The sequence below is a fragment of the Pyxicephalus adspersus genome, chromosome 1 (genome assembly GCF_032062135.1).
Source record: "Pyxicephalus adspersus chromosome 1, UCB_Pads_2.0, whole genome shotgun sequence".
Taxonomy (NCBI): Eukaryota; Metazoa; Chordata; class Amphibia; order Anura; family Pyxicephalidae; genus Pyxicephalus; species Pyxicephalus adspersus.
Genome location: NC_092858.1, coordinates 115,794,077 through 115,807,936, shown reverse-complemented (window position 1 = coordinate 115,807,936; position 13,860 = coordinate 115,794,077). Strand labels below are relative to the sequence as shown.

At 36.6% G+C, this 13,860-nt stretch overlaps 1 protein-coding gene across 13 annotated transcripts in view; it reads left to right on the top strand.

The window, feature by feature from the left end:
* The window catches only part of PLEKHA6 (pleckstrin homology domain containing A6), a 161,327-nt gene that overhangs the window by 76,833 nt on the left and 70,634 nt on the right, over positions 1-13,860 (top strand). For 11 of the 13 annotated variants that reach the window (XM_072424657.1, XM_072424665.1, XM_072424618.1 and 8 more), the window contains 4 exons: positions 99-503; positions 2,062-2,557; positions 5,408-5,494; positions 10,751-10,804. In XM_072424657.1, the coding sequence (XP_072280758.1) occupies positions 99-503; positions 2,062-2,557; positions 5,408-5,494; positions 10,751-10,804 (1,042 nt within the window). The remainder of the gene's footprint in view (positions 1-98; positions 504-2,061; positions 2,558-5,407; positions 5,495-10,750; positions 10,805-13,860) is intronic. The other 2 variants (XM_072424670.1, XM_072424680.1) reach the window with 1 other exon arrangement.

Sequence of the window (13,860 nt, the reverse complement as noted above, 5' to 3'; positions counted from 1 at the left end):
ATTTTATATACAGAGCATTTTCAGCTCTTTCTTGCAAAAAACGCATGCCAACCCTAAAATCATTAACAGGATGTCACAATTTTTCCTGTTATTTTTAGGCTAGAGAGGCAGAATAGTGAAAATATACCTCCTGCCAGAGACCCAGATCTAGAAACACGAAGCCGTGGTGAAGGAGATGGAAGAGGTTCCGAAAAGTTGGAGAGAAGATCTGAAAGTAGCCAATTAACCAAGGTTAATGGTTCACTGGCTTTATCTGAAAGAATTCCAGACCTGGAACCCCCCAGACAACCTGAAGGAGAGCACCTTCCACAACCAAATGGATGGAGTTTTGCCCCTTCACCAGATCGAATCGCAAGTAAGGCTTTTCCAGAAGGAAATGGACAGCGGGCAAACTTGACACGTACACATTCAGAAAAAGTGGCACAGAGACAAAATTCTATGTCACAACTGCAGCAATGGGTCAATCTGCGTAGAACTGCAGTTCCTACAGAAGAAATTCAAAGGTAAATTTCTATTTAGATCGTGCATTTAGGGTAGTGCTGTAAACGTATTCTTTAACAATGCAATAAAAAACAGTGCACGCTCATTTACTGGTCAGTTCTAGAATGGTGCATTTTAGTCTGATTTTTATATATATACACTTACATTTTGTTTTGCTGTAAAGAGAGAAAGGAGAGGAAGAAATTCAGAAAGGAGAGGAATTTGGTACTGGTGCATCACGTAACCACGTAACTTAACTTTTAAATAGATTGCAGATTTTTTGCTTTTAGTTTCAGCAGTTTGCCAGTTTTGTTAGTAAAAAACTTCTCAAACGTGATGTGGAAGCAGCAGGTGCAGTGGATGTGCAACAGGAGGTGGCACAGAGAGAAAATACAAAGAATATAGATACAGTGGAACACCATGTAGGACACTTAACACCTTGCTGCGTATATACCCATGCCAGTTGCATTGTGTCTGTGATGCCTATCAGTGGCATGAACCCAAGAGTCCAGTGTGTAGTAGGTGTAAAGGTTTCTGTGCTGCCAGATCCAAAGAAATGACCCATGAAAAAGGGGAAAGATCTGCTGTCACACAACAAATGTACTAGGCAGCCTTTGTGTCAGCCATTTTGTTTTCCTAAATGCAGAAAGCTGGCATTACAGCTGCTTTGCTTTTTTCTAGTATTCATCCAGAAGTAATAAAAACCACCAGCATTCTGTACACAGATTGACTGCATAAACGAACATGTTTTTTGTAATACTAATATATTTAATTGCTTGTGACTTTATGACTTTAGATCAGAACTATGACTAGATCTTCTATATAATGCAGATCTTATATTTAATGTGCTGCACTTTTTTATGTTTCTCCTAATTACATACAATACTCCTCAGTTATAGATATAGTGTATGCCCTCTCCTTTACCAATGTTATAACAGAAAACCTATTCTAGCACCAAGTTTATTCCTTAGCCACACAGCAGAAACAAGATTAAGGAGTCTATCTGGGTACTGGGAACACTAGTGCTCCTATTTTGGGTAGGCAAAGTACACTTTTTATTTAAAACTTTATTTGCTACTAGGTCAGCTGACTTTCATCTGCTCTTGGCTGGCCTTAATCCAGCTAATGGGATAAAAAAACTACTTTTGTACCACTGTCAGTCCAAATGCCAAGGAAAGTACCTAAAAATGGATGATAGCATTTCCTGGTAAAAATCAGAACCATTATCCATAATTATAATATTTTATATTATACTAATTAGGTTTGTCCGGTGAGCTGGGCTTTTATGGATCATATATTTTTAATATAAGTAATTGAAAATTTCTGGTATAAAAAGTTGCATTCTTTCTTGGCAGCAGATGTTTGGTTTAATATTATTATTATTATTATTAATAAACAGGATTTATATAGCGCCAACATATTACGCAACGCTGTACATTAAATAGGTTTCAGCAGAGATCTGTTTCTGTTTAGCTTCATTGTGTTTATGGTTTTTCAGTTTGTGTCCTGTGAACATCCATTTAGAGCACTGGATAAGTTGTCAATCTTTTAATAAAATGTGTGTGTGTTTTTTTTCAACAGCCCTAACAGGTATTTTCCAGGACCACATCATATTGCTGGATTCTATCCTCAATACTCTTCACAATATCCTGAAGGCTATCATTATTACACTCAGGCAGGATCACGTCCTGAAAGCATTTGCTCTATGTCAGCTTTTGACAGGGCTTTACCACAGTGGGATGTGGAGAACAGGCAACAGGTCTTTCACAATAGACAATATGAACCCCGGGAGTGGAAGGACCCTGGTGTTTATGGACGTCCTGTTGAACTGTGGGGTCCCCGTCCAGCTTTGTACTACCAGGACACTGAAGCAGCCTGTGGATCTCTCCGTCGACTCTCCGTACAACCTCGTTCTCGCTCAGTACCACGTTCTCCAAGCCAGGGGGCATACAGAACTCAACAGAGAGTTTGTTCGCCTGTACGCTCCCCTAGTGCACGATTTGAACCTGGATCTAGGGATGAGAGCTTTGAGGATCCAGCTGCATACACAATGAGACGTTCAGTCAGTTCTCCAAAGGTAAGCCTTTTCCATAAATCATGCACATTTAAACATATTGCATGTTACAGTAAATTAAAAGCACAGTACAGTAACCTGCAGATACATATAAATACATTCATCATTAAAAGGACCTAACATGGGTAAATATTCCCCTCAGATAAGCAACATTTGATATGTCACACTATCATTTTTATTAAACAGAAGTCAAAATGCAAAATGTGAAAAATTAAACACACCTTTACCTCTTCCATAAGGATTAAGAGGGTACGTGGCAGCTAAGTGCTGATAATGCAATGCACTTATTTAAATGATCATCAGCAAATGTATAAAAGCAGAAGTTTTGGCAATTTGCTGGTCTAGAACATTTAGGTGTATGTTAACAAAATACCAAGAAGGAAAGACATCAGCTAAGAACCCAGAGAAGCAATTATTGCTAACTGTCTATCTGTGAATATTTAAACTGTCTATTGGGATATTTACAAACAATTTTATCTCCATCATTCTACAATGAGACAGATTATTCACAATAGGAAAGCTTTTAGGAAAAAGGAAAGATAGTTGCCAATCTTCCCAGGGATGGACAATTAAGCAAAGTCAGCTTAAGGTCTGATCATGCAATTACAAAAATCCTAGGAGCTGCATCTCAGACTCTACAGGTCTCACTTAGCATGTTAAATTTTTGACGTTTATGACAATACAATTAGAAAAAGACTGAAAAAGTTTGGGAAGGTTGTCAAGAAAATAGCTTCTTCTTTCCAAGAAGAACATGTGATTACTGATAAGGCCTGCAAAGCCGCAACAGTAAACAAACCACAATGTGTCTTCTATCGAACCAGATTTCTGGAACATGCCCTTTGGACAGACAAGATCAAATAGAGATGTTTGCTCATAATGCACAGTGGCACACTGAAATTAAATTTAAAAAAATGTTCTATTTAATCTTGATATGAAAAGTTTGGAATTAAAAGGGTGTGTACCTCCTTTTTCAAATGACTGTATGTACATTTGTCCTGTACTAAAAAAAATACCTACAGCAAAATTCATAAAATTAGTAAAATTAAAATCCAAAGTTAAATTGAAAAATGCACAATGAAAAAGATTAATTCATTATTACTTACTATTTCTTAGCATATACTTAATGCTTTTACATTTTAAGCTGAACTAAATACTTATTTCTGATGGGTATGCCCCTTGAGCTTGTTATAAATTGAATAAATCTGGGATTATTTATGCATGTCTGTTTTCCTGTAGTAAAACACCAGTATTTTACTACAGCAAAATGCATTTCAATCAAAAATCAAGCAAAAAGCTTAACTAACATTTTTCACAAAAGTTTCACTTCTTGTTTCCCCTCCCTTTTGCGTCACATCACACCAAGAGCCTTCTCTCAAATTCAGAGATCAAAGTAGATAAGGAACCATAAAGCAATCAGCCTTAGAAGCAACACATGTCACACTGTTAACATAATTGCTGGAATCCTATGAAAAGATTAGTAATTCCGATTAAATGTACACACCAACACAAAACACAAAAACACTGGATTATTAACGCTTAAACCTATTTCTTCAAAAAGTACTTATGTGTTCTTTTTATTTACCAATAATACCACAAAATACAAAAATAGTTACTAAAGGTGAAAGTTAGCCACCACTAACACAAATATAAACCATATATCTTTCCTGACCCATAAATAATTTTCATAGTCGTGAATGCTTTCACCAATACTGATCTTTATCCAAAACCACTAAAGTGACTAACCTCAATAAAATATCAAAGTGCTTAACCAAGGTGAAATTAACCATCACCATACATTTATACTGTCCTATAAATAACATACCTCAATTGCAGATACTATCACCAACAAAACCTTTTTGAATTTCTCTAACCTATTAAAACATTTTTTAAACACAGGATTTTCTTTGGATGCACATAATGATCCCAGCATCAAATTCATCATAGGATATAAGATCAAATGTGGTTCTTTTCTTCAAAGATATGAAGAAATGAACGGTTAAGGCTTTTCCTTTAGATTAAATGAGAACAAAGCAGAAACCAAAAAAAAAAAAAAAAAATAGAGGGGTTTTGTGTGGCAATAAAAATGGTTTTATATACAAACATTTTTTTGTGCACACAATTTCATAATGCTTTAATGCTTTTAATAAAAATACCAGTTATCATGTATAAACAGCATCCAAGCATCATCTCTTAGTGGGTTGGATCAAATTGGGTACTAGACATGTATCTCCTATCAAAATTACAAAACATAATTCCTAAAAGGAAAGGGAAGAGGAGTACATTAATTATGTGCTACCCTGCCCTGTTTTCATTCAAATAGGTTTATTTGAATTCATTTAACTAATTTAATTAATTACCAACAATACTTTTTTTCTTGGATGGAAGTTTTCTAATGAAAAGGAAAGGCTTTGAGTGGAGGCAAAATATGACACTAAAATGTTTAAATGGTGTGAAGAATAGAAACTTGTTTGAACAGAGCCTATATTGGGTAATCGAAAGATTACCCATATTTTGTTCTTTTGGCTTTAAATGGTATCTATTTATTATATGTGTATACATATAATTTTATTATGGTTGCTACTGTTTTGTGTACATCTTTTAGTGATTTATTTAAATAAATATTATTGGTTTTATTTTTTGTACCTTTAGTGCCTTTGGATTTTTGTATATAAGTATAATTTTTTTTATTGTAGTTTCACTTGAAATGCCAAAACCTAAGTTTTGCAATTGCTTTTAAGTTTTTCTTTTTTACACTCTCTGGATAACATTTATACACATAAAACACATTTTATAATTATATTTTTAATTTTTATATATATATAATTAAAAAAGACTTCCAATCTCTTTATCTAGTATGATTATTTAGGTGACAGACGCCCTCTTCCAGCAGGAATGTACTCTTACAGTTACCCAGCTTCACCACCTCTGCATGATAAAATGGTAAGTTGTGAAATTAGATTACAGGAAGAAATCATTTAGATTCAGTTCATCAGATGTCTGTGTTTTGTGCTTCTTTGATTTTACTGATATATGTGTATAAACACTGTAGCCCCTTTGTGTTGACACTGGGGTTGATTTACTAAAGGAGAAAAGGCAGCACATGGTATATTTTAACTTTTCACAGTTATTGTTACTAATTAGGATAAAGCATCATTGAATAATTAACGTGAACAACTTTTTTTTTTAAAACTGAACATACACAGTAAATCAACCCTAGTATACAATTGTCCCATAAATATTATTTTTATCATTGTCCTAATCATCATAGATGACTGTGTTGGTTGTACATTAGTCCTGTTGATGCTACATTTGTATTATCAAATAACCAAAAAGAATATTTCCTAAAACAGTCTCTGCCATATTTTTCTGTATTTTTTTTAAATTACTTTACTTACTTTACTTTGTAAATGTTAGCAGCCATTCCCATTTAGTGATACCTTTTTCATGTTAATTTTTTTTCTTCTTTAAACTTTTATGTTCTGACATGACTACTTCTGCTGTGCAGAAAGAAAAAAGTAAATGTATTTTAATTATTTCATTGGTAGGGTTTCCTTGCTCTATTTGGTATTTCAGTAGCTTTAAGTTTGGAGTTGTGTTCCAAAAAAAAGGGTAGGATAAAAAAATTTAAAAAATGCCAAAAATTATCTAGTCTGAATCTATGTGTATTTTGTCCACATTCAATGGCATTTCTTAAACCTTGCCCCCAGGTCGTGTTAGCAGGTTCTTAGGGGCGTAGTCATTAAAAAAAGAGGGGGCACGGTACTATCCATGGTGAGCGCACATGCGCATAATTGTTATATAAACGCTTTATTCCTGAAAAAAGTGAGGGCACGGCGTGACCATCCCACTAAACCGTTGCCAGTTCTCCTTTGCAGCATTTGCTGCAAATATTCAGATTTTTAGACATACTTTAGTTTTTGGTATACCTTGGTTGTTAGATTTTTTTGTATTGGATATATATGTTCTTACAACACTACTAATACATTCTGTTCTTTAGAATTTTAGTAATAAGATCAATTGGTGAATAAAAGACTCTAGTATTTTTATTTGTGATAACTAAGCCATACATATTTTCTTTCACAACAGATTTAATGACCATAGGCAATAGATGCCATGCATGACACTTTTGAAAAATCATCATATATTCTAATTCTGGTTAGGACTAGGATTACAGGTAAATGTAAAGTAAGAGATGTTTTAAAGGATATTACTTGAAGGTAGTGTGCCTAATAGTTTTAGTAATAAATATCCAATCCTGTTTTTAGGCAACAAAGAAAAGATTTGATTTTTAACGTAATCAGTGTAATGGGATAAGGGATGATATGATGTCTATGCAATGTCTATGATGTGTATGCAATGTTCCAAAGTTCGCAGGCAGAACCGACAAGCTTCAGTTCTCACTGACAGTTTGCAACAGATCAGACTATTTTCTGCCCACTGCAGAGCACTGTACTCGGGTGTAAGGTTGCTGTATAAGGGCATGCTCACACTTGCAGTGGGAGCCAGCAATCCTGCTGCTACTTGCCAGCTAATCTCTACTTGCACTGCAGCACTGGTTCTTAAAGAATCAGCATTTTCAGATTTAACAGAGAGGCTTTTTTGGGTTGCTGACGGTAATTGCTGTATGTAGCATCGCCCCAGGGGCAGTGGTTGACTGGACCACAACATCCTCACCACCAGTCAATTTTAACATTGGGAAAAAAATGTACATTTTTTTTTTCTTGGTAGAAGGCAGCAGCATTGCTGTGAATCTTTTCTGATTCTACGTTTAACATGCAAGGCTGTTTTACAACCCCAGACCATCTGTATAGACTTAAATTGAAATTACTGGTCACCACTATGCAAACATTTTTAAGTGTTTACCATTTCTTCAATTTAAAAAAGTAATGCTTTGCTATTCTTTTTGCAGCCATCACAAGCCATCACAAACACCCAGCACTTCCTGTTACCATTCCCAGTTCCCTAGCAGTTGTCAGTAATCTCTTGGAAGTGATAATGTGTTTTTTTTTTTTTTTTTTTTATAACTAAAGCTACGTATACATGTCAAATTCTTCTCGCCCAATAATCGGCTCAGGGCCTATATCAGGCAAGAATCTGGCGTGTGTACAGCCCGTGTCGTTCATCGTCTGTGGATCCGTCCTGGCGGATCCACGGGCGATGAACGACAAGCGATCCTAATGCAAGCGAAGGAGTAGAGCGGGCAGCAGGGTGCCGCTCCATTGCTCTCCCCCTCCCCTCTTTATAGAGCAGAACGATGCTGTATGTACAGCACTCGTTCATGCATCGTGCAGTTCTTATAGTTGGAAAGGATCTTTCACTAACTGCACATGTGTACGCGGCTTAAGCCTACATTATTACATTATATTGATTACACTATCACACACCTAAAAGTGATTACACTGAAAACATGGAACACTGATACATGACAATCAAAAAATGGGATGTACTATGAGGAGGGGCATTTGAAAGTTGATACAATGTATAGCGGCGAGTACAAAGCTGAAACACTTAAAGGGATTGCTGGACACTTATGACACAAAGAACTGGGAGCGCTAAATGTATGTATTGCCCCACCCACTTTTTGACCACCTAGGTGCAGTTTCTCCCCTTTTGTCATTAAAAGGTTTCTGGGGGGGGGCATTACAAATAATATGTACAATATTAGTTCTTAGAAAAGTTATCTCTAAGTAAGTCCAAAGAAGATATAGCCCTTAAAAATCTGTTCTTGATTAACATCCACATCTGCAGACAAACACATATCTGTTTTAAGTCCAAGTCTAAACTTTAAGGGACAAAAGAAGTGTCTAGTACAACATAAACCATAACCTAAATTTAATGATTTGGAAAACTTGACTTGTGTTAATCATTCCACTACAATGTCCAGGTACTGTCAAATAGAGGTAGGGAAAAAAAAAACATTACACACGAAAATGACAAAATGTTCACAATGCCCTAATTTTTTTCCTCTACAAAAAAAATCCATAGGACACCTGATGTAGGAGCAGGTAAAGGCAGTTGGTAACAGTCACCAGGACATGTAGGCAAAGAATCTGGATGACATATGGCCAAAGGCATGCAGAAGGGAGGAACAATACAGTTTTCTCATTATTTGAGAAATCTTTTAACATTAGCAGACAAGTGGATGCGGCTAGAATTTAATGTATAGCATACATTTTTAATTGTAGTTCAAAACCAACCTTAGGAAGCACTTCTTAAAGACATAGCTTTTCTGCAGTATTTAATGCCTTGGCTGTGTCCAGGAAAAGTATTGCTTTGGTACTATGTAGTAATGCTGCCTTCATGTTCAGATTGTTTGCTTCGTTGTTTGGCTAGACTTTGCTGGTATGATAGCAAAATAATCCTAGTTTTTTCTTACTGTAAAAATGTTCATTATTTTAACAATATTAATATATACGTTATGCAGTGAGTTACACATTGTTTTCCTAAAAGCAATTTATTATAGCAACCCTGTTGTAATTTATTTCTGTACATGCACAGCATCTCTAAATGGGGTGTGTTGCAAACATCAACAAAATCCCACTGACTGTGTTTGAGCAGTACACAGGGGAGTTTAAAGGTTGTGTTTCATCTGCCTTGCATGTTCTACTACAGTAAAACTATAAAAAAAAATTGTAAGCATTTATTGCAGAGGAGCCATTTCCTTCTGCAATAAAATAGACTTACCTGCCTATTCATAATCTCCTTTTAAATATACACAGATCTGTGCATAAGCATTTCATTGTACATCTGGGTATACCCTGGTTTTAGAATTAATAAATTATGTTTTTTGGACATGGGCAATTAAGGTGGCTAAGGACCAGGTGATGATGTTGGTGATGGAGTGGAGGAGGCGAGTTAATTACATGTCAAATGCAGGCTTTCCTTGTCAAATGCTGCATTTTAAATTTCAATGCAGCTGAATGCGTTGGAAATGTAAAAACATCATTTGAATAGAATGTTTTTCAACACAAGCCCTGAAAATGGCGTGCTTTTCTGTAACCTATGAACACAGCACAGAGCCAGAGCAGAAAAGATTAGTGTAAGGGAAGTGCAACAGGGTGAGAGAGGAGAACCACAATGTACAATTGAAGGCCTTTTTGTTATATCTGTTTTTAGCAAGTGTGACACCAATGCAGAATTGGTGGTGAAGGGGAAATATATTTGCCCAGGATTCCTCTTTTATGTGAGGTATATTTGCCCAAGATTCCTCTTCTGTGGGAAGTAGCAGGTGGAAGACTCTCACCTGTGAGATAATTAATGAAAAAGCACTAAGGGTGGGGATATAACATAGAGCCAGGAGCTCAGTCAGGAGCTTAACTTGGAGAGACACAGACAGGGGTCTGTGCGGGCTCAGCTTGCCTGGGAGAGACACAGACAGGGGTTTGTGTCAGTGCAGCTCTATTTGGAGAGAGCTCTGTTTGGATCTGTGTGTGAGTTCAGCTCTGGTTGGAGACACAGACAGGGGTCTATTTGGAGAGAGCTCTGTTTGAAGACACAGCCAGGTGGACTGTGAGGAAGCTCTGAAAGTCAGTCTGGGTGAGTGAGCTCAAAAGTGAGTGGAAGGTTGCTAAGAGCTTGGTTTTGAGCTGACAGAGAGAAGCCCTCCAGCTGATAGACAGGGATGTCTGATGTATAGTAAGTGCCGGACAGGCAAGGTTTTCTTTTGCTATTTTTGTTATTTTATCAGCAACCTTCAAATAAACCTGACTACAAGTCAGCTTAACACCTTTACCTCAGTGTGTGATCTGAATTGGATAAATCAGACAAGTGTCCTTTGACCCCAGCTTAACTTGATCCTGAGCTTAACCCCTCACTCCTGAGATACCTATTACACGTATTCCAAGAGCCTGCAGACTGCTCATTCTGCACAAACCCCATCTTTTATCTACTGTTTTTTATTTTTTTTTTTACATTTTTAGAAAGTCTGTCACCTTATATTGCGCAGTGTGTGTTATTTGCATTTCATCCTATGTCGGTGTCATATTCATGTGATCTGTCTAAAATGTAGTGGGATTTGTGTTTTTTTCTGCATTGCATGACACTTTTCCATTCCTGCTTTAGTGCAACTTACTGGATTTAAGTGTCCTGCACCCCTACACTATTTGTATGGATGAAAGCTCAGTGCTTGCCTTGCGCTTTTTTTTCCTCTGTTTAATTGTCGTTTGTTTCCTGCTACTGCTTCCCCTTTACTTTCAGGATGAAATGTTAGATCTGGAGTTACAGAGGCACCTTGATTTTTTGGATCAGCAGGTAGGATGTCAGAGCTGCATTCCATCTTTTTTATTTTTATCCTTTTGTGACTATCTTTTTGTCACACCTGATTTCATTCCTTATAATGTGTGATAACATAAAATCACTAAAATTCCATTGTAACTTATATTCTTTAACTTTGGCTAGCGGGTGGGGAAGAATGAGTTATTTTATTTTTCTGTGACATAACGTCATGGTAGCTACTCCTTTGCTATTTTTATATTCCCTAATTTACTAAAGTAATGTGTTGGTTTAAAACATGACTATGTAAAAGTGATAAATTAACTTAAAATGAATCATCCACTACACAGTCTCCATAGGGCTCTAGTTTCCGAGATCTTTATATTTAAAATAATAACTCCCATAGTAACACACACCCATTGACTGCTGGCATTAAAACCATATCTCATTGTTGATCCTAGAGTCTCCTGGTATTTATTGATTTTTCTATAAAGACTTGTAAGGAAACATTAAAAGCAACATACTTCAGCAGAGTCAAACTTCTCTCATTACGTGACAAGTTTTTTTAATCCTAAATGGGTTGTTTGAAGCAAAAGAGCACCACACTTTCTTAAGAAAGTTTAGAATAAAACTACAGTTTTAGAGTTATAGTTCTAGAAGTCAGTACAGTTTCAACCATTGCTTATAATGTATGGGTTTTGTTATTTGTTTGCTTCTGTGTACTGTATCTTGCTATCTTCCTGTGCAATAATTTATTTGAATTGTCAGCTAGATTGTCCATTGCTTGCTTATGGTTCACCACATATTTTAGGCTTTCTGCCTGCATGTCAGCTGCCAGCATTTGCTTGTGAATAATACAGGTAAAGGTTAGAAACTCCTGAGGCTTTGCTTTTATCCATAATGGCTTCTTCAGGCCAAATATCCTAAGAGGATAGTGTTTCCACCACTTATGGTGTTTCCACTGACTGTAGTTTCTGTGGACATTCTTCCCTTCATAATTCAGTAATGTAACGTAATTCAGTAACATCATTTATGTTAGGACCTTTAAAAGCCACAGCCATGAATTAATTTCCTTTTATTTTTTTCTCCAAATGAATGACCTTATCCACTTTGAGCTACAGGATATTTTATATCAGAATGTCAAGGTGCTTACACCAGCTCTGAAGAGACATGATCAATTCATTTTTTTTGGCTTTCTTTAGAACCTCTACAATGTATGTTCTTTCCAGGTACTTCAAAGAGTGATAAATATCTTGTACTATGGGACTGTAAGTCATGGAGTTGGTATCAGACCATGACAAAAATGCACTTGTGGGTGTTTTTGCCAGTGTTATTGAAATATATTAAAGATCAGATGGCTGGACGAGACATTGGGCCTGATTTATCAAAGCGCTCCAGACTGAAGAAAACAGAATATCATGTGTGAACCTGGGTGATCCAGGAAACCTGAAATGGATTTCCTAAAATAATTTCCTAATATTTGGCAAATGTTTTGAATCATTTACCAAATCCATGCCGGGTTTGCTGGATCACCCAAATTCACCCATGATGGTTTATCTTGTCATGTTTTGGTGATCTTTAATTAATCATGCCAAAAATATTTGCCTTATATGTTTAGGGACTTTTTTTATGAGTCATTTAGAAAAACAACACTACTTGTCATGTCCTAGAGAATTTTCTAAGCCCATTGCTGTAGCAAATACACCATGGTAGGAAGAGAAATGCTCTGGAAATTTCTTCCACTGTAGAGCACATTCTGAAGCACACTACTGTGCCATCTTCCCATTGAGTGAGACTCCCTTTGCTGTCCATATAGACACTTCACTTACAGTTTTGAGCCAAAATCAGAAGAGCTCAGACCCCAGTAAAAAGACAAACATAAAAAAGATTTTATGGTAAAGAAGGTGGCGTATCACAAGTCATAGGTTCAAAAGAAGAACAGTTAATTTTAGGTTGAATTACCCCCATTCTTTAGTCTTGTACAGGTGTAAAGGTTTCTCTAACTTCACCACTCTAATTAACCTGCACACAGTCAGCTTCTCACAAATAGAACCTATTGTTTTTCTTGGTTGATGGTTATTCAGCAGTATGCTACTGCTAATAACTACTGTTACTTCCCCAGATAAACTTTCCTTTTATTTTTTGTATTTCACTTCTTAGCATCACATAAGGGTATTACCTAGGGTGGGCTACCGTCTGTTTAAGAATTTACATCCCTCCAGACTGATGTGCACCCATCAAAACATATATATATTGCCATTACTCCTCCCAACAGCCACCACACAGCTGGAATCATGGTTTGATGCTTTGTTGTGATGTTTTCAGTAAGTTAGGTATATAGCATTGTACAAAGATAAGCACAGAGACCAAGTGAGTGGGTCTAAAACAAGGGATGTAATGAGAATTGGAAGATGGGGGAAAATTAAATATGTATCTAACTTTTGTTTACTGGTACATTTTGGATCAACTATGTGCAGATAGTGAATGTCCCTGGAACAGCATTTGATTGCAAGTGTGTCTTCCTTCGTTGGTCTGTGCTAATAATTTCTGTCAGCTGTCTGTCCCTCATTGCTGGTTTGTTCTCTCTCCCAGTAATTGTTAGTCAATAGTCTGTGGCTCTTCATAATATGGATCAATCTAAACTCCTCGTTGGTGATCAGAGATCTGTGCCTCATATTATGGGTCATCGGACTATGAGCCCTAAATGCGCCCTAATCCATGTTCTGTACCTTTGTTTTGGGTGGGAGCAGTGTTCACTTACCTGGCAAAACTTCCACCACTTCTATAGGGTTGTAACTATACGGGCAACATTTGTTTGGATATTCCTTTCCCCTGTCCTTCTTGAATCAATCTAATATGCATCAATCTAAACTCCTCGTTGGTGATCAGAGATCTGTGCCTCATATTATGGGTCATCGGTCTATGAGCCCTAAATGCGCCCTAATCCATGTTCTGTACCTTTGTTTTGGGTGGGAGCAGTGTTCACTTACCTGGCAAAACTTCCACCACTTCTATAGGGTTGTAACTATACGGGCAACATTTGTTTGGATATTCCTTTCCCCTGTCCTTCCAATCATTGAAGTTACTAAGGCAGA